At 41.3% G+C, this 27,788-nt stretch overlaps 4 protein-coding genes and 2 long non-coding RNA genes across 6 annotated transcripts; 2 read left to right on the top strand and 4 right to left on the bottom strand.

Moving 5' to 3' along the window:
- Positions 1-1,191: 1,191 nt before the first annotated feature.
- On the bottom strand, positions 1,192-2,531 carry LOC130693018 (uncharacterized). The gene is made up of 3 exons (XR_009001615.2): positions 2,361-2,531; positions 1,953-2,298; positions 1,192-1,881 (listed from the first exon to the last, which is right to left on the bottom strand). It is a non-coding gene; the product is annotated as an uncharacterized LOC130693018 (long non-coding RNA).
- Positions 2,532-4,414: 1,883 nt separating this feature from the next.
- Positions 4,415-5,489, bottom strand: LOC130693014 (uncharacterized). The gene is made up of 4 exons (XR_009001611.2): positions 5,353-5,489; positions 5,087-5,286; positions 4,845-5,012; positions 4,415-4,774 (listed from the first exon to the last, which is right to left on the bottom strand). It is a non-coding gene; the product is annotated as an uncharacterized LOC130693014 (long non-coding RNA).
- A 1,533-nt stretch (positions 5,490-7,022) lies between these two features.
- Positions 7,023-9,654, top strand: LOC130692991 (STAM-binding protein-like). Its single transcript, XM_057516084.2, has 9 exons — positions 7,023-7,398; positions 7,465-7,563; positions 7,630-7,798; positions 7,853-8,109; positions 8,184-8,352; positions 8,409-8,546; positions 8,620-8,732; positions 8,794-8,896; positions 8,954-9,654. The coding sequence occupies exons 1-9, from the start codon at positions 7,304-7,306 to the stop codon at positions 9,017-9,019; spliced, it is 1,209 nt and encodes a 402-aa protein (XP_057372067.1). The 5' UTR covers positions 7,023-7,303; the 3' UTR covers positions 9,020-9,654.
- Positions 9,655-10,086: 432 nt separating this feature from the next.
- LOC130693011 (PH and SEC7 domain-containing protein-like) lies at positions 10,087-13,473 on the bottom strand. The gene is given in 7 exon segments (XM_057516115.2): positions 10,087-10,263; positions 10,332-10,610; positions 10,693-11,171; positions 11,256-11,415; positions 11,417-11,431; positions 11,500-11,749; positions 11,824-13,473. Coding segments are annotated over 7 exon segments (2,223 nt in total). The 5' UTR covers positions 12,687-13,473.
- A 559-nt stretch (positions 13,474-14,032) lies between these two features.
- Positions 14,033-14,847, top strand: LOC130693006 (uncharacterized). The gene is made up of 3 exons (XM_057516110.2): positions 14,033-14,331; positions 14,397-14,522; positions 14,589-14,847. The coding sequence occupies exons 1-3, from the start codon at positions 14,147-14,149 to the stop codon at positions 14,764-14,766; spliced, it is 489 nt and encodes a 162-aa protein (XP_057372093.1). The 5' UTR covers positions 14,033-14,146; the 3' UTR covers positions 14,767-14,847.
- A 60-nt stretch (positions 14,848-14,907) lies between these two features.
- Positions 14,908-27,732, bottom strand: LOC130692976 (methylcytosine dioxygenase TET-like). The gene is given in 9 exon segments (XM_057516069.2): positions 14,908-16,668; positions 16,734-16,891; positions 16,950-17,177; positions 17,248-17,607; positions 17,669-17,844; positions 19,250-20,636; positions 24,212-25,542; positions 25,545-25,865; positions 27,457-27,732. Coding segments are annotated over 8 exon segments (4,731 nt in total). The 5' UTR covers positions 25,699-25,865; positions 27,457-27,732; the 3' UTR covers positions 14,908-15,731.
- Between the last annotated feature and the right edge of the window lie 56 nt (positions 27,733-27,788).

Genomic DNA, 27,788 nt, shown 5'->3' with positions numbered 1-27,788 from the left:
GGACGTGGGGTGCCGCTTAGTCCGATGATGTGTTCACGGAGGGCGACGTGGCTACCCACAAATCCGAACTAAAGGTTAATCGCTCCTGTAAAAATGTTCCAAATCTTCAGCTCTTCTTCCGGCTTCTCTTAGCCAATCACCGGGTAATCTCCCCGGTGGGTCAACAAGGCAGTGTCTCCCCCTGCCTGGGTTGACGGCAACTTTTGAAAGGGCTATTGTGCTTTTTTAAAGTTGCAAAAATAATTGTAATGTGCAGAGAATTGTCAATAAATTTTTTTTTATCAAATGTTTTTTGCAAAATTTGTTATTTTGATTGTATGTGTTCACACATTATATTTATCAATTTTTTTTTTTTTATTTATCTTGCTCAATTCACCTTTATTGTTTATGCCACCTTTGATGTTAAGCATTGTTTCCATTCGTTTATCTGTAAGCATTCAATTGTAATCCAGGGATCGATCCCTGGATATTCGGCATACCGCGCCGATGCTCTACCAATGAACCATGAATCATATGATGTCAAGTTGGTTTTTTTCTAGTCACTTGCGGAGTTGCATTTACACTTTGAATAAAACTGGAATGCAATATTCTTTTCTACATTTTGATATAGATCTTTATACATCTACTAAGGTTTGAACCCACGGTATCAGTTATCGCAGCTGGATGCTCTACCACAGAGCTACGGACCTTATGAAAGCAATAGAAAGATAAACATATAGTTGTGAAAGACTGCATATACATCCTAGACGATAACATATGATATGCGATAATAAAAAATTAAAATATATCTCGTTGCTCAATGTTAGAGCATCGGCGTTGCACGCTGAATGTCTGGGGATCGATTCCCATACCAGTAAAACAACATACAAATACAAAATTACTTCAGAAAATATCCAGGTATTACACGTTGTTCCTTGTCTAAGTTCAAGAATTCAAAAAGTGTAATAAATAATAATTGAATACTTACAGATAAACGATACAACGGTGGCAAAAACAATAAAGACGAATTGAGCGAGCTAAATAAAAATAAGCGAACACAGACAATTAAAGAAACAAATTTTGCAAAAAACATTTGATAAAAAAAAATTTATTGACAATTCTCTACACATTACAATTATTTTTGCAACTTTAAAAAGGCACAATAGCCCTTTCAAAAGTTGCCGTCAACCCAGGCAGGGGGAGACACTGCCTTGTTGACCCACCGGGGAGATTACCCGGTGATTGGCTAAGAGAAGCCGGAAGAAGAGCTGAAGATTTGGAACATTTTTACAGGAGCGATTAACCTTTAGTTCGGATTTGTGGGTAGCCACGTCGCCCTCCGTGAACACATCATCGGACTAAGCGGCACCCCACGTCCCCTTTCCGGCCAGAGCCCTCCAAACCTCGGTATATGTTGTTTTTATATATACCGTACAGTAGGGGCATGACCCCCTACGGGCTTATTATGAGTCAAGGGGAAACGGGGCTTCAGAAAAGAAGGGAGCCCAGATATGCACTTCAATTTTTTTAATATCAAATACCGTCTGGGGAATCCGAATTAAGTATAGCAATGTCATGTCATCCATCCAATCAATACAATTTATTCAGTGTCTTGCCCCAACCAAGAATCTTTTCAGATCCAATGTTACTATTAACCTATATTGAGAAAAGAAAAACAACACCGTTAAACACATCAATTGTTGATCATGGAACTTACATGACTCATAGATTCAACTTCTGGTGGAAGCTTGGGAAAGGACATACAAATTGCAGATTAACTTCATTGTATAAGGCTCTTGAATGATAAACTAGCACCTGTAGAATGTTGCATTGTTGATAGTTGTTTTCCCAGTACATGAAAATCCTTTCCTATTGGATAAAATTTTTTTTGGTAGATAAGACCTGGTTGGCAAAAAGGAGGAGAAATTCTTCGTCATAAATTCAAAATTATTTGAAGAAAAATCCTTTCATACCTAAAGAGTCCATGTATGATGTTCATCTCTGCAATAGCAGCAAAATTAAAACATCTTTAGGGCCATTTAAGTACCCAGTTTCCCCAACACTCTGAACGTAAAGGACAAGTTGTTCTTTAGACAGAGAAGCAGAATTATTTGAGGCTTCTAGCTGTGACAGAACTATAAAGGATTGCTGTTGTACTGGATTCATTAACACAAGATGGTACTTCTCATTAGGCAATTTGCATTACTCTATTAATTTACCTCACACCTTACGGTAATGCACTCTCAGTGTTTTTTCATCTTTAGGCTCACTCTTCCATCCTGTAACACTTCCAGACTTGATTTCATCCCCCGTTAAAATCTGTGAATGCAAAATAATAGCATTAAAAATACTTTTTCGATAGACAAAAAACCGAAAAGTACCTAATCCATGTTTCATGTTGAACTTGTGCCATTTCTGGGTTTCTGTACCACACCCATTTTCGGCCCAAATACGGTCCCACAATTGTTCAGTTCCTTCACTGCATGAGCTTATTACTAACGATTCTTTTAGTGCAGCACTAACAGAATTTAAATTTAACACACTGTCAGGTGGTGGACTGAAGAACTAAGCAATAAATAATTGTTTTTTAAAATTCTATACTTATTTTGAATTCTTATTTGAAAACTTTAGGTACCTGGCTGTGTTCGCCTAATGCCAACTCATCCTCACGTTCAGTTAGAGATGAGTTTTGAAAAACCTCCTTCACTGTTTGGAAACTGTTCCGTTCCAATTTGTTCTTTTCCCCCAGCTGAGCTTGAAGACTCAAAATTTGAGCTACAAAACACGAATGAATAAAAGCAAATAAATAGAATCATTACGTGTTAGGCCTACGATCCTTAGCTTTGTTATCTAATATTTTGTGTTGTTCCAATAATTGGGCCTGCAGCTTCATAATTTGATCTAATAAACAATAATTAATAATTGAAAACCAATATAATAATGTTTATACTTACCATTTTTTTGTTTTATTATCTTATCCATTTTTCAATTGTTCCTCCAGCCACGCGTTGTTCTCCAGCCCTCCAGCCACGCTACTCAATTAACTGCTAATGGGATACAATTAACTCAAATTGCTTACATGCCTGTAATAACGAAACCGACTGATAGATGGCTACGGGTAGAAAAAAGAGAAAAAAGTGCGATTTTTTTTTTCCGCCTTTTTTTTTTTTATGTAAAACGGATTGCCATATTGCCATACGATTTTTTTTTCCGACATTTTTTTTTATGTAAAACGGATTGCCATATGCCATAGTTTTACACAAAAAAAAAAAAAATTTTTGCCAAAAAAAAAAAAAAATCACACTTTTTTCTTTTTTTCCTACACGTAGTCATCTACCGCTAGGATTTCGATTCAGAATTGAATGCTTATCATGGAAATCAAACTTACTTTTCAATTGGACTTATGGTTATATAATTAAACGTAAAAAACGAAAAAATAAGTCGGGCTTAAATTTTTTTTTGCAAAAACTGACACTCTTTGGAATTGGTTGAATATGACTGGATATAATCAAAATAAAATGCTGATTCCGGCAAATTGCTATTTTTTCCAATAAGTTAATCGTTTTTGAAATACACAGATTATTTGACACAACGCTAGCGCGCCAGTACGCTACAGCGCTAGCACGATGCAAGGAAAATTTAGCAATAATATCAATAGAAAACTCACCAGTTTTTGGTTGCCTGGCCGTTGGTGCCACCCTGACATTGGCTGGTTGGACTGGCAATGGCACGGAGAAGTAAATCACAGTATTTTTGTTCTCAATACAGGATTAAAGTGGAAAATAATTTCCTAGCTGAAAGAAATTCACTGTGCATACAAAAAACATATCACATTTGTTTTCATACCATTTTTAAATTTTACCATTCTAAAATGATTTGGTGAAACAACCTGTTCATTTATTGAGTTGAAGAGTAAGATTCTTTCGATTCTCCATTTTTGTTTGTATACCTCAAAACATAGACTTTATCCAATAAATAAATCTACATAAACTGGTACCTTACATGTATCAACCCAATTCAATCTTTTTAAACACACAGATCTATCTCTGATTCTGCTCTTTGTCAATCCGATTAGAAGTACTTAATATACGAAACAAATGCGCTGGAAATGTTGACATCTGTCTGGCGCTTCCGCATGTAGTGGGTGCATAATGTCTTGCATGTTTTCTTGAATAGGCAAATTTGAATAAGCTCACAAAGCAGCTGTTGCTATTAGTTGAGCGGATAGAGCGTTGCCATTGAAAATTGAGAGATGATTTATTACAATCCGACTCTTGCATGTTTATTTACGGAATCGGCGTCTAGATAGAGAGCATATACCAAAAAAACCAAGTCCCCTTAAGCTGGCTGTTGCTTACTGGAACTTTTCCCATGGTTATACAATCATTATGTGCTACTTGTAATATCTTATAATAATAAAAGTAACAATAAAACGAATCAAAAATGAAACGACAGGGGTCTTATAAAACTAAGATGAAAAATATCCATGATCACTGATGATATTACCCTACTATACTTCTATGAACATCAATATATTACTATGACTTATCGTAGAAAACAAAAGTAAAAGCAGAACAATAATTAATTCCTTATCCCCGAATAAAAAAATCAAAAACAAAAAAAAAAAAATACTTAATTAAGTGTAGATTCGGTTGTTCATTCGGACTTGAGTGCCGTAGGAGGTGGGGTGATGGCTGACACTGCTGGGCCCCACGACATCCCGAGCCGTCAAAGATATTTGCGACAAATTCCGAGGATCACTCGTATCTTCCGGTGTAAACATTTTCACCAGTCGCTACAAGCAAATGATCATTCTCTTTAGTTTTTCAAGGAATCATAAAGGTAGGGCGTCTGAAACAACAAACCTGTGTAAAAGATCCTTTCGTAATGCCGAATTTGTAGATCATGTAGACAGGGATGCAAGAGAGCGGAATGGCTGTGAGAACCCAACCGACTTTGATGGACCAGGCAGGATAAGTATAATCTTATGTATGCAATGGGACCGGATCGACCAGAGTACAGATGAAAATTAACTAAACAAAGTGATGACAACATGAAGTCACCCCACATATTTCGATGTCAGAAACAGAATAGTGTAATTGATTACCAAAATAAAAATGGGGCTGACATACGCCCAAGTGATCTTCCAAATGGGTGCAGGTTGAAATCCCAGCATAGATTCGATATTGTTGGAGAATCTCTGTGTGCCATAACACCAACTCACGCCCATTCCTTCCACAAACACCAAGAAAAGGATGGCAATGCCTAGGCTGTAGACGTTCAGTAAATCCACCAAATACATTCCACCTGTTCATAATAAAATCATAACTTCTACATCATTATCTAAAGGAGATTACAATTCGCCTTCCTTACATAAGTGGTGGGCGGTAGAGCGCACAGGTAGATGAAAACGAGTAATATTCCAACAAATAGTTCCCGCCTTCGGCCCAGCGTTACGCATAGGCCAGTAATCATTGCCTTGAACCCACCAAGCGTGCTATCCAATCCTAAACGTAAATTAAAGATAATATTGAATATACATAACTAGTCTGAAGCTAGCTTTTACCTAGGGATCAAGAGGAAGAACAATATTATATATAACACAGCGTGGCCGGACCCTAAAGCTAAAAAAAAATGAGCAAAATGCGTGGTAGTCAATGGGTTAACTAATAGGAACAATTAACAAGACGTTCTCGGTCCTCAGTGGGGTCAGTGTAAAATGCGGACGTGGACCGCGGACTGCGGACTTTTACCTGCGGACTGTCAAAAAAATTTTTAAAAAATATTCGCGGACCTCGGGGTAAAATGCGGACCGTATCGTACGTGTACCGTCTGAAATTGCGGAACAAGTAGGATAAACAGCGGACTGATATTTTGCGGACTTACAATACCCATTGCCTACCCGGACCCCATTACAAATTTACAATACCCTTGATATCGGTATTTAAATTATCAAATACTAAAATAACAAACTTAATTATAATTAAGGCAACATACTGTTTATTGGAAATACGAAATAAAGAGCAGTTTCTATCCCAGGGTAATTTATTAACCGATAAACAAATTGACACAAATATGGTTGGTTCATCGCAAAGTAAAAATATTTTTCTTTAACATACGTCATCTTCTAATTTTAAAAATTTTTACCTCCATCTTTATGTTTAAATAGTACTTTATCACTTCTTGATAATTTCACCCTAAAAACATGTTGCACAATCAAAACACGCCCATAAATGTGATGTCTTTATTGTGGAATGCAATACTTTAATAAATTTTTCATCAATTTTAATTTTGCCAGTTACCTTGATAACTAATTTGATCTCTTCACAGGTCTATCTGATTTGACGTATCAAGCAGCAGAGTGCTGGTTTGTCTGCCTCAATGCTTATGTGCTATGCTGTATTCCCGTATAATACGCGGACTGCGGACCGTTGTGGTATGGATAAACTGCGGACTACTGTCAAAACTTTTTTGACAGTCCGCAGGTAAAAGTCCGCAGTTTATACTGTCCGCAGTCCGCGGTCCGCGTCCGCATTTTACACTGACCCGTCCTCAGTGATGTCCTGTGCCATGGGTTCTTTGGGATCCATACACATAGGGATGCCATCTATCGGTATTGGATGATACCTAAATGACAGAAAAATAATTTAGAATACTGAAATGGATTGTTAAGTCTTAAGGTGAAACCAATATAACTTACCTGGTTAATGCCATAGGGGAATCAAGGCAATGTTCCAAAGGCCCCGCGCAACTTTACCAGTACCCACTTCTTTACAAAACGTCATTGCTTACTTTTGTAAGCACAAATTACCTTCAAAAGTAAATTTTCAACTTCCAATAAAAATTCGAATGAACTTTAATTAAAATTGGATACAAATTAATAAAATAAAAGCAAAGAAAATTTTCATATTCTAATGCATTATAACTCCTAAGTATCGCTATAGGGGGCCAAAAGCTCTTATGGGTTTGTTCCAGTAGAATAACGTAGCCCTCAGGCAGTTTCTCATCCTCCGGCTTATTATTATTTAGAGGGCTTTTATTTTGTAAACATGTCAGTGATCTCGATGTAAAAATTAAAACAACAATTAGAATATGTCGAACGAGTTACACTACTGTCGTTGAGTATACTGCTTAAAATTTGCGTTATAAAGCTATCATCACAATAAAAGAATCACAAGTCAAAACATCTCCCTAGAGTCCGAAATACGGCTATGAGTCATCTAGCCGAACAAGTAACATTTAAGTAAGAAGTGATCCTTGGAATCTGATTGCAAACGTACCATCAGCATTGATATTCGGTGCATAGACCGTTGTGTTTATCAAAATGGATGTGCGGTCTCAAGATCCATCAACCAGACTCAGAACCTTGACAAACTTTGCTAGTAGCATCAAACTTGAAAGTAGAGTTCCCATCCAAAGGTATTCTATTCATGTTGCATAGTTTTCTGTTAAATTGAAACAAAACAGACATTAATTATTTGTTAGGTATTTTCGTTCTGGAACAGAAATGTTAAGAATGGCTGACGTTTACTACAAGGAAGGCAGTATTGAAAATGCCTACACCTTGTACTTGAAGTTTCTTACGTAATTTGATCAGTTAACTAACATAAAAATGAAAATAATGGCCAATGTCTGAAATGTATCTTGAAGGATTTTTGTAGAAAAAATCATTGAACATCCAGAATACCATACATTGTCAACCACTGAGAGATCTCAATTTAACCCAAAAATTAAGGAGGTCTTCCCGAAAACTGAAACACTGAAGCAAAAATTGCTTCACATATTTCAGCAAGAGCATGACTTGTATGAAGAGGAGATGGTTAGCTAACATACTACTTTTGGTAAGTCATTAATAAATTTTATTTGAGTATAGGCCAAGAAAAAACAAGAGGAAATTCTGAGATTGGAAAAAGAAAGGGAGGCGATACGAATAAAGAAAGAGGATGAAGAACGACGAAGGCAGTACCAAGTGGAGAAGGACAAATCTTTGGTGTACGTTGGGCATCGACCATCAAATGAAAAATCTGTTCCGGCAAAGCCAGACGGACTAGCCCCCATTTTCTCGACCAACAACTTGTACCCTAGCAACTATGTGCCTTCAGCAACCCACGAAACGAAAGTTGCTGCAAAGTACGTGTATGGTTTCCAGTAACTACCATATTTTTTGGTCCAAATAACGCGGGGTTTTCCCTTTACGATTTCAGAGAAGTGCCTGGATTTGACCGCAACCTCAAACCGCGAACGATTTTTTTAGGGCCATCTGGATTGAGAACGGTAGTTTTACCCGCTTCAGTTCTGGATGAGTTTGTTTCCTTGGCTGATTCCAACACTAAAAACAACGTCGAAACATGCGGAATTCTTGCGGGAAAATTGGTAGTATTGCGACAGAGTTAAACTTATCTCGGTAACACAACAAGAATTAACTTCAGGCGCAAAATCAGTTTCACATCACTCATTTACTAATTCCCAAACAAAAGGGCACATCCGATTCGTGCACGACGCAGAACGAGGAGGAGTTGTTTGACGTGCAAGATAAACACAGTCTTGTTACGTTGGGATGGATTCATGTGAGATGTTAACCGTATCCGTAATTTACAGCTAAAGAAATTCTCACAACCTTGTTTTGACTCTTCTATACAGACTCATCCAACGCAAACGGCTTTCCTATCTAGCGTCGACCTGCACACCCATTGCTCTTACCAGCTAATGATGCCGGAAGCCGTAGCAGTCGTTTGCGCTCCGAAATATAACGAGTGAGAAAAAACGTGATGAGGTTTGTTTTGCCTTTTCCAATGTGCGTTTTATCCTATTCAGGACTGGATATTTCACTCTAACCACTAACCACGGTTTGGATTTGATCGCCTCGTGCCGACAGCAGGGCTTCCATCCTCATCCATCAACTCCTCCATTATTTGAGGTATGTTAAACGGCTTTTTCCGCTTATCATCAATCTCAATTATAATTTACGAAATAGGTCGCTAGTCACATTCAGATTCATCCAACCGCTCCAGTAAGTGTTGTCGATTTAAGGAAAATCTAAAGAAAGGAATAATAAAATTAATGAATGATGAAATGATCATATGCTAAAAGCTGTTACCTATTACATTAAAAAATCAATGTTTTTTTACGTGTATAATCTGTATTTTTTTCTTCGCAATATATAAGTGACAGACTGCAATCCGTCCACACATACATAGTTTTACAAAACTCGTCATGTCCCATTTTTCACCTGTAGAGTACAAAAAAAATGTGCCCAAAACTAACCTTTAAAAAACGGAAGAGACAATCAAGTGAATGGCTGGAAATAAGCACGCAATATCATGAAGGTGAACGTCTAAATGGGCTGACACAGCATTCGGGGGGAGACTCTTGAAAAGCTGGAACAACATTCGTGAGTACAGGTCAGAGAATGTATTGGCCGCTATCGAAAATTTTTCAAAGAAAAGGAAATGATTAATACGGGAAGCTGTTATAATGCGTCAAGGCGGGCTGGTTGCTTTGTTGTTTCTTTTTTTTTTGTTTTTTCTTCTCTTTTCTTTCCGCTTAATTGTCTTTACGTAGAATTTAGGGCAACAGATGAACTCGATCACTGAAGTGAACATAAAAATAGAGGACTTACTTTGCGTAGCATATATATAGGAAAAAGCCCAGTACTGTAGCGGAAAGAAAAAGAAACTGGAGAAAGACAGAAACAAGGAAAAGTCTTAAACTCTTGACTAGAAAAAAAATCTCACAAAAAAAAAAAATGGACGACAGAAATCTTTCGCCATTAGAGAAAACAAAAGCGTTCAATCAGATAATGATTTGCGTTCAGTGATGTCCAGTCCCGACAGAAATTGCCACTGTCATGTCTTCTTTTTTTCCCAATACAAGCGTTGAAATTTCGTCGAAGGTTAACCACAAATTACAACAAACAAAGAAGAAGAAAAAATATGTCACCCGACACAAAGGTTCAGTGATGGGAAGAGAACAAGACGGGGAAATTTTGTATACATTGGCGGAGCTGCCGGCTGAGTCGGTAGGGTGTTGGGAACGGGGTCAAAGAATGTTTTTCCTGGATTGTTTCGCTTGTTCTTTATTTTAGTTGTTTTGTTGTTTGTCTTTTGATTACAAACGCGCGGAAAATTCCTGGTCGTTCGGTTTCAAATCGGGACTGGTCGTACCCGAATCGGAGCACGGCGACTCGTCCAACTCCAACAAAGAAATGTCACGGCTGACGGTGGAACCGGCCAGCGCCGCTTGAAGTCCACCGCAAACTGCTATGTAAGCCTCATAACGGGTTTTCTATTGAAATAGGAAAAAAAATAAAATGCATTTTGCAATGTGGGCAATTCATTTGACAAAATTTATACCTCAAAGTGCAGGTAAGCGTCTTTTTCTCTGTAACAGTTTACATGGACAGATTTCGCTTTGGATGACGGCGGATTGGCTCGATGTTCATGTAAATCTTGCTCCAATTGAGCGACACGCTCTTCGTGATCCATCAGCTGGTCCCTTGCCGACAATTTTGTCAAACTAGCTGGAAGCAAAGGGCGTTCGAAACGCTGCTGAGAACCGCATGGAGCTGCCAATGGAGGGGCGGAGAGTAATGAAGCTGCCGTGTTAAGAGCATCCATCCAACAACGCCACTCCTTATGTTACCAAGAATAGAATGAAATATTTATTGCTTCGGCTTCGCAGTTATTTTTAAAGAGTTAAGGGGTTCCGTCTTACTTTGGTATCGCTGGCTTGGATAAGGTACTGAGCGCGATCGGCTGTAAAGAGTCGGAAGACGTTCTTCTTTTTCGTATAGTCCGGAGCACTAGCGGCCAGAGAATGATGAACACGAATAATGGCGGCAGGTCCGGCATCGGGAACAGCTTTCTTAGACCGCATTGTGGACGATTTAGGTGGATGTTCACCTTTACAAGTGGCCTCGTCTTTGTAGAGATAAAGAACTAAATCTTTCAGCACAGCAAAATACATTCGCCAGCTGCGTTTTCCCAGCGGAGTCCGCTTGCCATTGGGTTCCATACAGCATTTCCGCATGATGTAGCCTTTTTTGAACTCTTGGCTTTGTGTTGGATTCGGAATGTCCAGATACGGGTTGGCCGACAGTTCTTTGGCAGCGGGAGACGGAATAATTTCCAAGGGCTCTAAGTCACCAGGACTTGGTCCTTGTGGGCTGTCTGAAGCCCATTCTAAAGGTTGATCTATTTGGCATACAAAATTTTAAAAATTATTGAATAAAATAAAGATAATAATAATGATGAATAAATTTGATTTTAACTCGTTACCCTTGATAGCGGTATAGAGGCGGCGTAGGAGATCGACGGGGAAATTGCCGCCATCATTTAGTCCCGATAGTCGCTTGATGAACTGAGCGCACGTCATCCGTTTCATACCTTGATGCTTCCCGTGTAGGTCCGAGTTGAGCAGCAAGAGGGCACAGGTTAAGGATGTGAACGCCATCCTACAATGAAATTTTGCGAAGATACATTTAAATACAACACTGGAAAAGGAAATTAAAAAAAAAATTACCTGCGAGGAGAAACTATCAGGATTGGCTTGTAGATAGCGACGTGAAAAGTGTACGAGAACGCGATCACGTTCTGAACTTTCGCCTGTCAATTGGAACGCCTGCAAAAAACGGCGTAGGGCCACGTCCAGCGTGGTGCCTTCAAAGTCGAAATGTTTTAAATATTCTTCAGCCACAGTCCTATTGAAATCGTTGTTCTTGGACAGATGACGCGAGACATCAGATTTTTGGAATCCATCCAGAGAGTACAACCTTTGAATGAAAAAGGAGCAAACATTTTGTTTATTAAAAAGTGTCACAAGAGGTCAAGGAGACCGGTAACTAACCGTTTGGCCAGGCGAATAGCCGATGGCATATCGACACCTTTGGGGCTATAATGAACCGATTGCAGGCTGTCTGCATCGCTTTCCTCGTCGGTTGGCGTTCGAGCCAACGGAGGCCGGGCAGGATTATTGGCTGGATTATCGTCTTCTTTTTGTATTTCACCGTTGCTTTCCACTTCTGGCTGTCCTAATTTCATTGGCTCTTGAACAACCACTGTGGAAGCCACTGATGGGCCATTTTGGGTATCACAACCTAATCTTGTATCAGCCACCTCACATGAATATGAAGTGACGTGTTCTTCCTTCACTTCCTTGGTTTCTTCTACTTTGATAATCTGTTTTATTTGTTTGGAAGATGATTCAGACCTTGTGCTGAGCCAGAATTGATCTGCTTCATAGCGACGTAATTCCTTTTCAGTCATGCTAGATAGAGGGGCATTATAGGTCCACACTATTCTTTCAGACTCTGTAATTCCTTCTCCTAGTGAACTCTGTGACGATGTTCTTTCCTCTATAATTTTCTTGGATTTTTCTTCTTCCATATTAAGGATAAGTGCTTCTTCTGACTTGGAACTCCTGATGGTAGCAGTAGAAACAGGAGTTTTGGCAGGAGTTTCAGGTTCCCAAGGTTTAGTTGGATGAATAAGTGCCTGTTCACTTGGGCTAGTAGGTACGGAACTGGATGGCTGCTGCTGGACTGACCTTCTCTTGGAATGAACTGGCAAGTATTCTGGACTGTGGGTTGTCCTGGACAGATTGAGTATTGCATCCCCGGTCATTACATATGCTTCAAACCTTGGGGCCCGTGGCTTGTCCACATCAATGGTTGAATTAGGTGAGGAAAGTGCCGTCTCCATGGACAGCATTTCTGAAGGAACATCAGCTCCTGTCCCGGTTCCGAATGTGTTTCGACTGCAAACGTTGCTGTGGTCGGCTGCTCAATTGATTAAACGTGCAAGAACAACGAAGGGAAGCGACGGGACTAAACAGACACACGTCAACTAGGACGACATCACAAAAGCTTTTGAAAACGTGTCGACTTTTTCAGACGCCAACGCCGACGATAAAATCGAACTCGACTCTATAAATAGTATGCAGAAAATGCACACCCCTCTCTCACGCCGAGATGGGAGATTGGGGAGAGAGTCAGACACGAGAGGGAGAGAGAGAGAGTTCAGTCAAGTCTGGAGAGCGAACAGCGAAGCCGTCAAAGACGAACAAAAAAATAACATTGACATCCGTGTCCTTGGCCCCAACACCGCTAGATGGCACGGAAGATATAACCTTTTTCAAATATAGGCCAATGCCACAGCCCCAGAACGGAGAAGACATGGTGATTTGACGAAAACTTTCACGCTTGACGTGATCACATGATGAACCATAATTCAGTTTTTTTTGTGGTCTTTTTCATTCCCAATGTAAAAGCGTGACGTGGCGAAACTGTCTTAACACAATGACCCACCATAGTGGCGAGACAACAACTTGAAAAGACAATGGCACCGGAAAAAGGAAATTGTTACACTACCATTTTTCTTCTTTTTTGAACAACGTAAATATGGAGACAAAACTCAGCAACTATACTGACAGGGTTTCTTTTGAGTGACATTCAAGCAGTGGCTGTCTAGCAGGAAATTTTCTTTTCATTTTTTTTTATAGCTACAGTGCTTGCCCACTAGCTACTAAGTTGAAACTTTGTTGACATTCGAGATTAGTAGAACAAAAGTTCAATGTGATGTTTCATCGTTCTAAACATGAGGCACATGCGTCACTCCCGTGAGAGTCACATTCCTGAAGTCCCAGTTTAAGATGGAAGCCAAAATGTTTTAATATCAACAAGATGCAAACCCAAATTTAGACATCATGGGCTTCATGGTCTAATTGGCTTGATCAGTACATCGTTGCACGTTTCCGGGACAAAACAATGGCCACTAGTTGTTATTTCTTAATTGAGATCATTCTACTCGATTGAGTTCAAAAAGCTCAGTTTGTTTCCGACTTTTTCATGTTATAGTTTAGCAGAAGGGCTCTTCAGTTCGCCATCCTTGTAATTGCCATTTGCCATAGCCTTGGGTGATATGCGAGAAGCCAAAAAAAAATACAAATTCGTCACTTTGAGGGATTATGTCTACAGGTAGCTGACATTTTCCTAAAATGTCTTTCAAAATGACGATGAATTTTTCAGAAATCTCGTTTGGAAACACCGAGAATTCACGGAAACACCTGGCAACGTCATACGAACGGCAACGCTTCTAGCAGAAATCTTTAGCCGCAAAGAAGAACTTTGTAACCAAATCCTCGTCAGTAACTTTTTGAAACATCACGTAATATGGCGACTACCGGTGATATTTCGTTTCCCGGCGATGCTGATAAAAAACATTCTTGCTCGCTCATGGATTCTCTTGGTCTTAGTTGCATGAAAGACTCTAAAATGGCTTGCCCGATAACAATGGCGTCAGGTGCAAGCTACGGTCTTTTGGCTGTTAATATGTTCAGCCCAGACCTTATGCACAAGTATGTATTTATGTAATTACCGCCGCGTGCATGATGCTAATCTTTTAATTGGAATTCATAATTAGAGTCTCTCCGAATCGTGATCTCACAAACGTTTTGATGGGCACAACTTTAGTTGGAGGTTCTCTGTATTTGGCATCGAGGCCCCATTTGGCTGCAATTAAGGACAAAAAGCAAAAAATCCTTTTCAGGTTCAAAACAAATACCTGAATGAAAATATGAACATTTAAATACTAATTTCTCTCATGGTACAATAGTGTTTTTGGCTCAACCATGTTCACATTGGGTTCACTACTACTATGGGCAATGACACGAGTCCTTGTTCCTGACAACACCCCAGTTCGTGTAGTTGTTGCAGCAGGAACCAGTATTGTCCTCCTCAAGACAGGTGTGGCTTACATGGACCACATCGATGCTGAAAAGAAATCCAAATAGATTCTTCTACCATTTTGCATGTAGATATTGTCTTGTCTACTCTTTAATAGTCGTTTTCCAGCATACAAATTCGTCGTTCCAGCTTTTGTCCAAAGTCACAATTAGCCAACCATAAAAAAAAAAATAAAAATAAAAAGTATGTTACAAAAAGAAATACGGATGTATTGAAACTTAAAATGCATTTTTTTGCAGGATTATTGATAAATGAGGTGGTAGTTACTTGTGGCGGATGGACTTGGCAAGCTCTTTACAGGCTGAACAAAAGAGGTTTGAAAAATTTTCTAAAAGGAAATTACACCAACATGAATTTAAATAATAATTAAAAAATAAAGGGTAAAAGAAAACAATGGCATCGTGATACTACAAGTAATTATTATTGTGGTTAGATTTTAACAATCGGGATGTCTTCCTGTTTTTCTTGAATAATTTCTAATTTTAGCAGATGACACCTGCGAGGATCTGCACCGTTTGGTACCACTTCTTGAACTGGAGATTTCCCACAAAACAAAATCAGTGCGAGAGATCAGGTTAAAAAAAAAAAGACACACTGACATGTGACTCGAAAAGAGCGATACTAAAAATAAAAATAAAACAAGCGAAAACATTTTTTTTTGTACGGAATACGTTTTCCCTGCCGAAGTTTGCGTCCAAACGGTCCACATTATTATTATTTTTAAATTTCTAGAAAATTTTGTATCGCCAAAATAGCACGTCTTTTCAAAAACTGTAAAGCACTGAATTGTTTCTGTTTTGAACTTCAAGCCACATTCGCCAACTCGGTCTGAAATTATTGTTTTATGCATACAGTCGAATAGGCTAAAAGAACACGATTCCCTACGCCCTTCTTTTGCACAAGTCAAACATCAAATTAAAAACAAGTCAAAAATAATTTACCAATTTCATCGATTAAAGAAATATGGCTCGTTAGCATTTTGTGATGTAGTAAATCAAAATTATAATCCCGTCTAGTATTTGCCTTGTGGATTATTGGGGTAAGATAAATGGTACGGAAATGCGTGATGGATGGAAGGCAAAACCGGCTGCTGAGAATTCGGATAGCAAGAAGCGGCTGCCGAGGCCGGCAAAGTGCAGCCGTAAGGGTTTGTTGCCGGTAACCAGGTAGGTTGTTGAGGAATTGTCGATGCAGTTGTTTGAGCTTCCTCTTGCCGTTGTTGCTCGATTCGTTTTCGTTCCATCTTTTTCTCGTTGATATCGAATCCGTGTTTGCTCTCGTTCATATTACGATGCTGATAGAGAACGAGAGATATCCGGGTGGGGTTTCGTCGATTGGGATTCCGTAAAGCCGTTGTCGCGTGCAGTTCGTGTTTGGCGCATTCAAAAAGAACCGAGCCGTGCGTCAAAGCGATAGCCACACCACCTATGTTAGGATCTTTGAAATTCTCTTCATTGTCGCTAACCTCGACAGTCACTCTTGGTTCAGGAGGTTGATGACGGAGTAGATTTTGGAACGGTTGGACTGGATGAACGGGCCCAAAGGGACGCATTTCACTGGAAGAAGAAGACAAACTCTGTCTCCACCACTGGGATAGTTGAGGGTCGACAGGTCGATTAAGCCATTGCGATTGTTGCCAACATTGTTGTTGAGGAGGAGCGTATCCTCCCCAATTGGTAAAAGCCGAATTCGACATCAGATGATCGGGTCTGTAAGTTTGTGATGGAGTTTGTAAAGCTCTGATTTTGCTTTCCATTGAGCCCGATTGTTCCAAATATGTCCTACTAGGATATCTTTCGTCGTAAGTAGAACTTGTCACGTGACTGCTTTGCACGAGAGCGGCGTCTTCATTGGTCGCTGTATAGATGACTCGGTTGGACTGAATTGGCGCTTTCCGTTTAGTTTTACTTGGAATCGGCTGTGAATGACGTCTCAAAATAGAAGGGTACCTGAATTGAGAAAACAACATGTTTAGGAAACAAGGGCGGACAGGAAACGGATGGAAGCTGTTTACTTGTTGAGAATTTCAATGGCACCAGTCTCCACTTTGTTTCTTTGTCCTTCGACGCTGTCGCATTCGTCAACATCAGCCAAAACGTAATGCGGCAACACGTGCAATTGCTCATCGTCCGTCGGTTTGTGGAAGCCTCGATGGCGCGTCAAAGTGGTAACCTAACGGAAAATGTTGGGTTTTATGACAATTATAACAAACGAGCCAAAGTATGTTTACCACGGTGCATCCATTATTCATGTCGTGAAGATCGCGGTGAGAATGAGCGCAAAAGTCGAAACAGGCCGTTACGCCAGCAAACGGTCTTCCGGGGGTAAGACCAAGACGACAGTCAATGGCCGTCTTTTCAAATTCGACTTGATTGGCATAAGCATCTGGAGCGATCCGTTTAAACAGAGGAGCAATGGCAGTCGCAAATCGCTGCAATCGATCTCCAATATCCCCTTCCTGTTTTTTTTTAAATAAATACTCATTGAACAATTTAATATCGCAAAATCATTAGGAAAAAGCATCTGACCTGAGACTCGTCACTTAGACGAAATTTACGGACGCTTTGTGTTTTGCTTCTGGCGAATTTGCATCCGTTAAAAAACATGCTCCATGAACATCCAAACGAGTAAGAAGCACCGCAAGTGTCGGGATCAAGACCTTGGCAGGCGCAAGTCCGATCCTCGTTGGTAGCGCAACGCCGATTGGTGGCCAGTCCGTGAGCGTTTAACCGGTTAACCAATTCGCCGTAAAGGTAATCCGAGTCTCTTAGAGCCAATCCTTCCCACGCAACGGAAATGACAATCAACCAAGTCGACCGGCATCGATGTCCGCGACGTTCTTTAACGAGACAAAGGACTTTTTCCTCCAGACTGGAACGTCGTATTATCTAAACGAAGCAAAATTTAAAATGGGTTATAATAATTTAAATCGCATAATATTTAATTTACCCATTTAGCGATGGGACATCCCTGGGCCGTTTTGCCTTCTTTGCCCGTGTAAAGAATCTTCTCAAAGCGGATGGCTCTTCCGGCAAGGCCAGTCCTTTGCTCCATCAGCTGACGTAGCGATGCAACACTTTCACCGAATCCCAGATGTGTGTAATAAGGGCCAGGTTCTTGCGGTACTAATATTTTGATTTGTTTTTTTTTGTTTTGTTGCAATCATCATTTTTTTTTCTTTAATGTCGATATAAAGACATGCGCATTTTGAATATTATAAGGTTGATGGGAACTGACCAGAAGTTGTTGTGAAGCCAAGCACCGCGTAACATCAACAACACCGAAATTCCAAAACAAACAAGACAAACGAGGAGATGGTGGAGGGGAAGACATTTGGGTTTGTTCACACTATAAAAGCCCAATAACCAAACACATAGACGATACCCCACCAGCAACTAAATAAAAAAAAAATTGGGGATGCATTAAATAAAATTTCTTTAAAAAATCCGTTTGTCGATTTTCTTGTTTTCGATAGAAACAATTCAGGCAGTTTATTTGCGTAGTAAGAAATTGGCTGGTTTAATTAATTATTTTTTTTTGGAGGGGGATTTTTGATATAATCTTATACAAAGAAAATAATTATTGAATAAAAAAATGCCTTGAGGTTTGTTGTTTCTTTTTCCTCCCATTGATAGCGACTGGTGAAAAAAAACGACATTTTTTTATCAAAGGAAAAATTTCGTAGAAAAATAGAAATCGGAAAATAGGAGATTTTTGAGATAGAGAAATAAGACTACACATACTACAATTTTCCATTTTTTTTTAATAAAAATTACTACAATCAAAAACTGCATCATTCTCGCCCAATAAAATACGACTAATCCAGAATCTAATTTCAGACAGTCAATTTGCCAGAAGGAAAATAATCCCCATTTGGAAAGGAGAAGGCGAACAGGGACACAACAAACAAACAAAAAATGTGATGTTCGTACAAGCACCCCGTCAAAAAAAAAAAAAAATTTGCTGTTGTGTGAAAAATAATTATATGAAAGAAAAAAGGGGGAGAAAAAAAAATGAAACATACACTGGAGCATTCACACGAGCGAAACAAAAACGCACACACCCACAGAATAATAATAAAGCTTTTTCTCAATGCTCTGGTCCTTAATTCATAAAAAAAGGTAGAAATTTCCTAAAAGTGAAGGAGTGTGATGCGTGTAAAAAAAATGTCACATGATTTTGTTTTTCCAAAAGATGAGAAAAGGTAAATATAATCGTTAAAACACACCAGCCATGCAACAAAAAAAAAGGAGTCATCAATTTCAATTTTAAAAAATTAATTTTTTTTTTTGCTTGATCTAATTTTTTTTTTCTTGTAGGAATTTATACTTTTCGTTTTTCAAAAATGTTTGAAAAATGAAAATTCAATAAAGACAAAATTTAAACTGGATTTTGTCTTAAATTTTGCGACGACCACAACGAGGGTATAGGTTTAGGTGGGATGAGTGTTTGTGGTTGAGAAAATAATTCCTTTGCTCTCAAACAAAATTTCAAAATTTTTTTCCCCTTTTCAGCGGACGGGAGACTTACATTGGTCCGTTGGGAAACACTGGCAGGGCGGCACTTCGTCTTTTAAATTATTCTTCAATTTGCTCATACGATCCTGTTCGGGATCATGAGTAGGAGGAGCAAGAGGGGCATTAGCTGCACTGGTAGGTGCCAAGTGATTCGCTTGACAACCGTTAGATGGCGGTGGTGGCGGCGACGACGGCGTCGTTGTTTCCGGACTCTGAAGAAGCTGAGGCATCTGTTGTTGTTCCTCCGGAAGATTCCCACCCCCAGTGCCGCCGTTCTGAGGGTGGGCTGGTCCTAAAAAATGGGCCGTTGAATTGGGTTCCAAGTGAACGTCCAGCCGGACGTTGTTATTGCTAGTCGACGAGGAAGGAGACGACGCGCTGGTCGGATTGAAATGCTGATCCGAGTATTCCTCATTATTTTGTTGGTATGGATAGTTCATATAGAAAGACTGTCCGCCGCCATTATTAGGTGGGTTTTGCTGCAACTCGTGCTGCTGCTGCTGCTGCTGCTGTTGTTGGAATGAGTGTTGTTGCTGCTGTTGTTGCATTTGCTGCTTGCTGAGAATCTTCTCCTTGAGCCGATTATTGAGCTCTTCGTGCGGAGTGGAACGCTGCTGCTGTTTGGGTTCGCTCCCCGGCTCCCACGGCTCGCCCTTCCCTTGCTGTTGGCCTGGATATCCGCCATTAGAGTTGTGCGAACTCGGATGGGGGATTGGTGATGGAGACGGATACCCAGGCGGCCCGTTTGGGTGAATTTGTTGACCATTCGACTCGGAATTACCTCCGACATTGCGGAAGTTTTCTCCTACGCTGGGAGGATTGTTGGACGACGGCGGACGAGGACTCGGGCTCGTAAAGGGACTTCCATTCATGAAACCGTCCTGGCCATTGAAATGAGGTGGAACGCTGCCACAGCGTCCGTTCAACTGTTGACCCGATCCGGGTGATGGATGAGGTGACGTCATATGCGGACTAAATCCACCAATTTGAATCTGTTGAGGTTGAGGGCTCGGTCTCGGTCGGAACCCGTTGGTTTGGCCGTTTGCAAACGTGTCAACAACAGGCGCCGGTGCATGAAACCCACCCTGTTGTTGGAGCGGGTTGAAATTGAAGGACGGATCATATGTTTCCGGCTGGTATCCAGCGGCCCATTGATTCTCATCAGTTGTCCCATTGACAACAGCCGGTTGAGCAGCAGGAGCCCACGCATTGGGCGCATATCCACGATCCCAATTAGCAGCTGAGACGTTGCCATTGGCCATTGTGTTGGTCGGTGTGGGTGGGGTGGCTACGGATTGGGCTATCGTGCCGTTGGCAGACGTGGCGCTGTTGTTGCTAGAGTTGTTGGCGCTGTTGTTGTTTGCACGAGCAGCTCGTCCTTCACCTTTCTCGCGAGGAATCTGTTGATGTAAAAAAAAAAAAATAACAAACGTTTGAGTGGGTGTTTGACGTAACATTTATAGGACGAGTTACAAGTGGGGCATCAACCTGTTCCAATTTAGGGGATTCCCTTATCGGAATTGTTTTGCATGGGGGAGGAGAAAAAAGGGATTTCCCATAGTCTCTCAAAGTCTATCAAAAAACCTTTTTTTCAATGGAGGGGGGTGAAGAAGTTGGGTGTTCCCCCTAAAAAAAAAAAACCAAAGTTGAAAAAAAAAAAACGCGTCATAGATGAGGGGAGAAACAGACACAAAAAAACGACCTGAGTAGGGGGAGAAATGACATGGTCACTTTCAGTCGGGTTAAATGCCCGAGATACTATGGGGAGAAAGAATCAACTATATAAATATACGAGGGGTGAAAGAGAAAAGAGATGTTCATGAAAAGAAGACGTTTCCCCCCCCCCCCCTCAAATCCACACACACACACATGCCGACACAGGTGAAAACACGAGGGGGAAGACACAAGACGGGAGGGATATCCCCAATACTTGGAACAAGAAAAAAGAAAACGGGAAAATGCCTCGAAGAAATCTTGAGGGGGATTTCCCTTGGTCACCAAAACAAACAATAGAGCCACTCACGCCGAACTCGCACTTTCGTTTTTCTTTTTTTTTTTTTTTTTAACTGTTATTCAGAAAAAGAAAAATGGCCGCCAGCGGCGTTGCCATGAAAAGGAAATGATGCATTCTCTTCTAATTCGATAAACATCAAAAGCATTAGCTGCTGAGTGTGTGTGTGTTCGTTGGAAAATGAAATTATTTTTTTTTTTTTTTCAAACATCACGAAAATTGCTGTTCTGCAGCTACGCATCAAAGAGCGGCAGATGTTTCGACAAAAGGTGGAGCTTAGGGATGGGGAAAAAGAAATGGGGACAGCTGGACCAACTTTTGCGCGCGCTGAATTGATTTCCCACCCTTCTCTCCTCCAGGACAAAGGGAGGGCGCTTTTAGGTGACCGACTGGTGCTGCCTCTAGCGGCCCAATCTCTAGCGTCTGCTTCTCGCGTGTAAAAACTTACTATCTTCCCCAGCTTGTTGATCTTTTGTGATTGCCATTGTTTCTCTGAGGTTCTTATCTACTTTATCTATCTCGAAAACGAAATTTGTTTTCATATTTTGGGGAAATCTTAGGTGAAAACAAAAAAGAAATGAATAGATCAAACGAAAAATGGCCGCAGATGGGGACCGCGTGGGGGCACACATGGCAGCTGCGTCCAAAGAGACACGGTCGACACATGGCGGTTCCAATTGAATTATTTCACATACGACAGCAGTTGCTTTCGTGATGGTGCAGGATCGCAACGGACAAAAAACACACAAAAGAGCAACAACAAAAAATCGTCTTGAATTCAGGAACGATGAAGAAGAGAAAAAAAACGAGAGTGGAGGGAACAAAAGAGATCCGAGTTTTTCCCACGAACAAAGATGGCGTCAGCGTCTATAAATCAGCGCGTCTTTTTTTTCTCTCCTGAATTTCATTCCTCGATAGTATAAAACGATCTAACCTTTTTTTTTTTCATCCCTCCACATAAAAAGGAATTTCCTAACCGACATTTTCACTTTTAAAGAGCATCTGCTGTTCAAAGAACAACAAGCAAAACGAGTACGACTCTATCGGAGATATAAAAACCGATAGGCTGAAAACCCCCAGTGTGGATTTCACAGTGAAAAAAAAAAAAGTATTTTTCTTTTGTGTCTTTTCAGGTAGACCCCCGTAACGGAACTTTTAGCAGCAGAAGGTCGATGGAAAGATGAGAGCAATGCCACAGGGCGAAAAATCAAAAGATTTTCTTTTTTTCCACCAATTCGTGATGAACGTCGACGAGCTTACGGTTGCTGACCTTTCACCTGGGCATATATATATATATTTTGTTTCCCATAAAGAATGACCCTTTTCTTTACTCCTCTTTCATTCTCTTCGTCTTTACTCGCCATTCGTTTTCCACTAGTTTTCTTGTTATGCTCACAGACGACCATCTGCTGCACACACATCGCCACTTCCAGATATTTGCTCAGTTGGTCAGACACGAAAACATCTGGAAACTGGCAAAGGAAAAAAAAAAAACATGGCCGACATTTTAAACAAAAACAAAAAATTCCCTATTTAATGAGCCCTTGAACTTTTTCATTAAGAATTCAATGTCATGACTGGATTGGAAATAAATTGGTAAGAAAACTAGTTTTAAAAGAAAAAGAAAATTGTCGTCTAAACAGACAAAAAAAGAACGTGGAACTTGAAAAAAAAAGACGAAAATAGCTCACGATGGGGGGTTTCAAATTTCAAAGTCCCCCCACCATCACTACGTCCATGCCACATGGTCTGTAAGAGCCCAGTATTTTCGAAAACTCTTTGTGTTCTCCTCTCGTTAGACATGCACTTCATCGTGTCCGTGCACATTTATAAGGCCCCGTGACCTCCATCTGAAGTAACCTTTCACCTTCATGTCTACGTTAGGCTACAAGGTTGTAAACAAAACAATAATTGGAGGGGTAATCATCAATGTGCGAAATAAACGTATCATTTCGTTTTCTCACGGTCAACAGCTGCCGACAACAAAAAACAAGGACGTCCTTATCTGCCATCTTGTGTGTGTTTGTCACATGGCAATTTTTTTATTGTAGTGATTATTTCAGAGGCCTAAGTAGTTTAGCCTCAAGCTTTATTCGACAGATGGCGGGTGAACGTCATAATCCTGGTGACCTTAATTCTTTTCGCTCAGTATGTATAATGATTTCCTGTCTGCACCGCCAGAGGGCTGTTTTCTGCGCCGTAAGTTTTTAACACACACACAGAGCGAAACATTTTTTTTTTTACAAACACATGCCCTCCAGAAAGCCCAAAACCCCTGCGGATACGAAAAAGAAGAGGAAAAAGAACCTTTCCGCTGGGGTAACACTGAAAATTTGCTTAAATATTTGTCTAGCCGCAGGCTTCGTCCTTTTGCCCTTCAAAAAAAAAGTTTCTGTTTTTCGTTAACTAGAGAAAGAGCTGAACCGGTTCTAAAAAAGAAAAAAAAATACATTTTCGATCCGCATAATTCATGAAACGCATTTCGGAATTAACCCCCCTATACTCGAGTAAAAAAAATTTTTTATATACGCACGAAAACGCATTAAAAAGTGTGACAGGACGGTGTGTGTGTGTGGCGGCGTTCTATTGTTGGGGGTGCGCCGGACGTTGCTCATTTGTTATATAGTGAAAAACCTAGTTTCCGGCCCCCCTTCCTCCCGTGTCAGCTGCCATTTTTCAGACAAAGTTTAAATAAAATCTAAAAAAAAAATAATAATATTCTATTCCGTGAAGCCGCATTGATGCCCCCCTACAACATACAAAATTTGTACGTGTGTAATTAGAAGCCTCTTCTTGTAATAATACCAGAGTTTGGCATCAAACTTGATACTTCATTTTTCAAATAATAATATCCGACCTTATCAAAAAGAGAAGCCAGACGATTCAAAGAATCATATGATATCTAGTCTTTAAAAAAATGTCATAAGGATTCCCCCCGCTAAAGAAAATTTAAAAAGCACGAACCTTGATTTTCTTTTCGGTCAACTTCTCGCAACGACGCATTTTGCAGATTTGGTGCGACTTGTCGTTGCGGCAGGGAGCGCACGACGCGCAATTGTCTTTGCGCATGCATCCGACGCATTCGCCGCAGCGTTTCCGCTTCTTCTTAGACTGTTTCTCGCCGTCCATGCTGGAATCGTTGCCGTTCGATGTCATGTGAATCGGGTGCTTGAATCCGCGGGCAGTGCTAGAGATGCTCGGCACTTGGGCATCAGACGCTTCGCTGCTAGAACTCTCCATCGAAGACGCTCGGTACTTCCGCTTCTCCTTCTTTCGGCCGTCTCCGGCCGCTTGGCGCGGAAGCGAACCCTGAGAGGAGAAGGGCGATCGCGAGTCTTCCGTTTCCAATTTAATGACGTTGTTAATGGGAGACGGACCGGACGATTGGAGGAGAGCCGGACGCTGAACGCCGTTGTTGTAATCGGCCGGAAGCGTCGGATAATGTTGTGGATTGGTGGCGGCCTGTTGAGCCACCGACGGGAGTGGACCGAAATGATGAGCTCGTTCGTGATGAACGAAAGCTCCAGGATGAGGTGCGTGACCTACAACTTCCGGCCGCTGCGGATGCACTGGCGCCGGAACTAGCGGATAACGGACATTGTTGTTGTTATTGTTCTGTAGCGCCACGACAACACCGGCGCCGCCACCGCCAGGACCCGGACCGGAAGCGTGAAAACCGTTGGTCGGATCAGCTGGTGCGTTGATGGGCGTTAAAGCGGGCGGATGAGGTCCGGGACTGGATGCAGAATACGAATGTTGGAATTGCGACTGGAACGACGGCAGTTTGGGGCTACTTCCGTGTGGTGGAAACAGTTGAATTTCAGAAAATCCTCCTCCGTTGGATGGATTGGGTGTCGTGTTGCCTGGCGGCGGAGTAACGGCCATCATCCGGCCGAGTTCAAGCAGTGTCGGAGGATTACCATTGCTGTCGGGATGATTCTTAGATTCCCAAGGACGATACTGGACACCTCCCGGCCCGCTATTCGGTGGCGGTTGGTCCCTAGCCGGAATGGCAGCTGGCGGAGGCGGAGCAAAGCCTAATCCGAGTCCGACGCCAACGCCGATGCCCAGTCCGAGCGGAGTTGGAGCTCCGACGTCAATCAAACGGGCAGAAAGTCCTTCGCCGTACAGATCCCATGGAGGCGGACCACCGTTGCCTCCGCCGAGATCGAGGAGTCTGCCGGATAGGCCTTCGCCCAAACCTTCCGTTTCGCCAAAAGAGGAGAAGGGCGGAAGCGATTTCGAGCTGATTTCGGACGGATCGGGGAAAAAGCCCAAACCAAAACTCAACGCGTCGTGGTGTCGTGATGTTGCGTCGGATGATGCTGAGCTCCCGTATTGATCGGCTGGTGATGATGCAATTGATGGTGATGGTGGTGATGATGCAACTGATGCGGATGATGATGTCCTGGACCTCCTCCACCACTCGTCTGAACATTAGCATCACCCATTTTTTTATTCAGATTCTTTTAATATTATTTCTCTAATTTGTCCAAATCTTCTTTTGTTTCAGTCAGGAAGATGAAAAAAAAATTAAGAGGGTCGTTTTTTCAGTAAAAAGGAGGCGGCTTCCGGTGACCGGAAGAGTCCAATCAGCCTCCAATCGGCTTCATCCAACCTACGAATAACCAGCACAAAAAGAAATTATATTATCTTTTAAAAGAAAAGAAAAAAAAAATAAGGAAGAAGAATAAAAAAAAAGAAAAGATGAATCACGAGTTACACACTCATTCATCCCGGGAAAAAAAACGGGAAATCCCGCGGCCGTGTGTTCACGCTGAGAGGCTTCCCCTCAATGACGTCACGTGGGGTTCTTATACAACTCTCTCAAATAACTCGGCCGGAAAAAAAAGGAACGGGACTCGAGAAAAAAGGGGGGAAAAGAGAGAGAGTATAGTAGTAGTAACGGCACGCGGGAGTTGATCCACTGACCTTGCCCTCCCCCTCTCTCCAAAAGGGTGTACAGACAAATCCTTTCTCCCGTGCGTTTCTTTTCCCTTTTTTTTAAAAGAAAATATTCTTTTTTTTTTCTATCCACAGATACAACACGTGGCCGTGACCTACGATTACAATCTCTTTTCGAACAACTTTCACTCGGGACTTTTTTCTGATTAGATTTCTTTCAGTTGAGAACAAAGAGAAAACAATGTTGAATAAAAGATAAAAAAAGAAATGTTACGACAAGGGTAGACGCTGGACGACGCCCAGTTCATGACTCTCGCAAAGCTGTTGAGATGTGCGTAGTTTTAGTTGGTACGGCGTCGTCGCCGATTTGCCAATCCAATGGCGTCGATCGATACATTCGTCCCCCCCCCGTCCCTGTAATCTCGGGGCGTGTTGACGTCACCATGCTCGAAAACTAATCTTTACTGCGAATTTGATTACTACTGAAAAACATCAACGTCCTTAATCATTCGTTTCAAGTACGGGTTATTTTTTGTTTCGAAAAAATTAGAAATGGCTGTGACATGAAAAAACAGCTGCAGTGCGTGTGAGACGAGCAGCCATTTTCTTTTTTCTTTGGCGGAAATGAGAAACCAGCCTGAGGGTATGTATAACATGTAGAGGGGGTAAAGCAAAAGAAAGACGTGTGTATATACGAGTTTGGTGTGTGTGTATGTGTGTGTAGGGATAGGAAAAAAAGGGGGTTAGGGGCACACACAGCAACCGCCATGTTGGGTGAGGGGGGGGATGCGTCATTCCTGGGCTGAAAACGATAAAAGTGGGTGGTGGTTAGTTTGGTTCTGGGGGTGGTGGCCCTAAACCCCCCTCCCTCCCTTAACTGCTGCCCCCTCCTCACCCAAATCAGAGGGCAACACACGCTGATGTGAAAAATCAATACTTGGGTAACGCGGGTCTCGACTGTGACTAACAAGTACATAGATTTCGTTCGAATGACATTCAAGTTCATTACTGAAATTTCTAAATTTGATTCTCCCTTTTTCGAATTTCAAAACGCCACAGCGAGAAGAAAGAAAAAGTCTTTTTCTAGTGTTCAAGGACGCCACGTGGAGCAGACAATAAGCCCCCGCCGCGGCCTCTTCTATTGTGTTCACTCTCACTGTGTGTGTCTGTGTTAACGGTTTTCCAGTTTTTCAGAAACGTTTTTAACAAAAAAATATTCAGACGACAGTGTTGTCAAGGCAATTGTCATGTCACAAAAGAAGTGGAGCAAACAGCTCTTTTGAAAAAAAAAACGTTCAACTCACCGTTTCTCGGACGAAAATCATGATCGCGTCGTTCTCACAAACAATTTGGCGGGACGTGCACTGGCAGACGAAACACTGAAACTACAGAACGAACACTGTGCGGCACTGCAGCAAAAACGTGGTGTCAGTTGAGGGGGGCCAACTAAAAAAAAAAAAGAACGAAAGTCCGCCAACTTATTGGCACGTTGTTCATCGGGCCCGAAATGAGTTGCAATGGGGAAAAAAATATATGTCGGGGTGAATGTGTGTGTGGTGAGGGGTTGAAAACGGCAGGACGACTGACCTGAAAACGAAAAACTGGGGGGGAAGAGGGTACCTTCGCTGGGGCCCGC

Source organism: Daphnia carinata, chromosome 3 (genome assembly GCF_022539665.2).
Source record: "Daphnia carinata strain CSIRO-1 chromosome 3, CSIRO_AGI_Dcar_HiC_V3, whole genome shotgun sequence".
NCBI classification, from domain to species: domain Eukaryota; kingdom Metazoa; phylum Arthropoda; class Branchiopoda; order Diplostraca; family Daphniidae; genus Daphnia; species Daphnia carinata.
The sequence above is the reverse complement of the archived record's forward strand: the minus strand, read 5'-3'. Positions and strand labels throughout refer to the sequence as shown.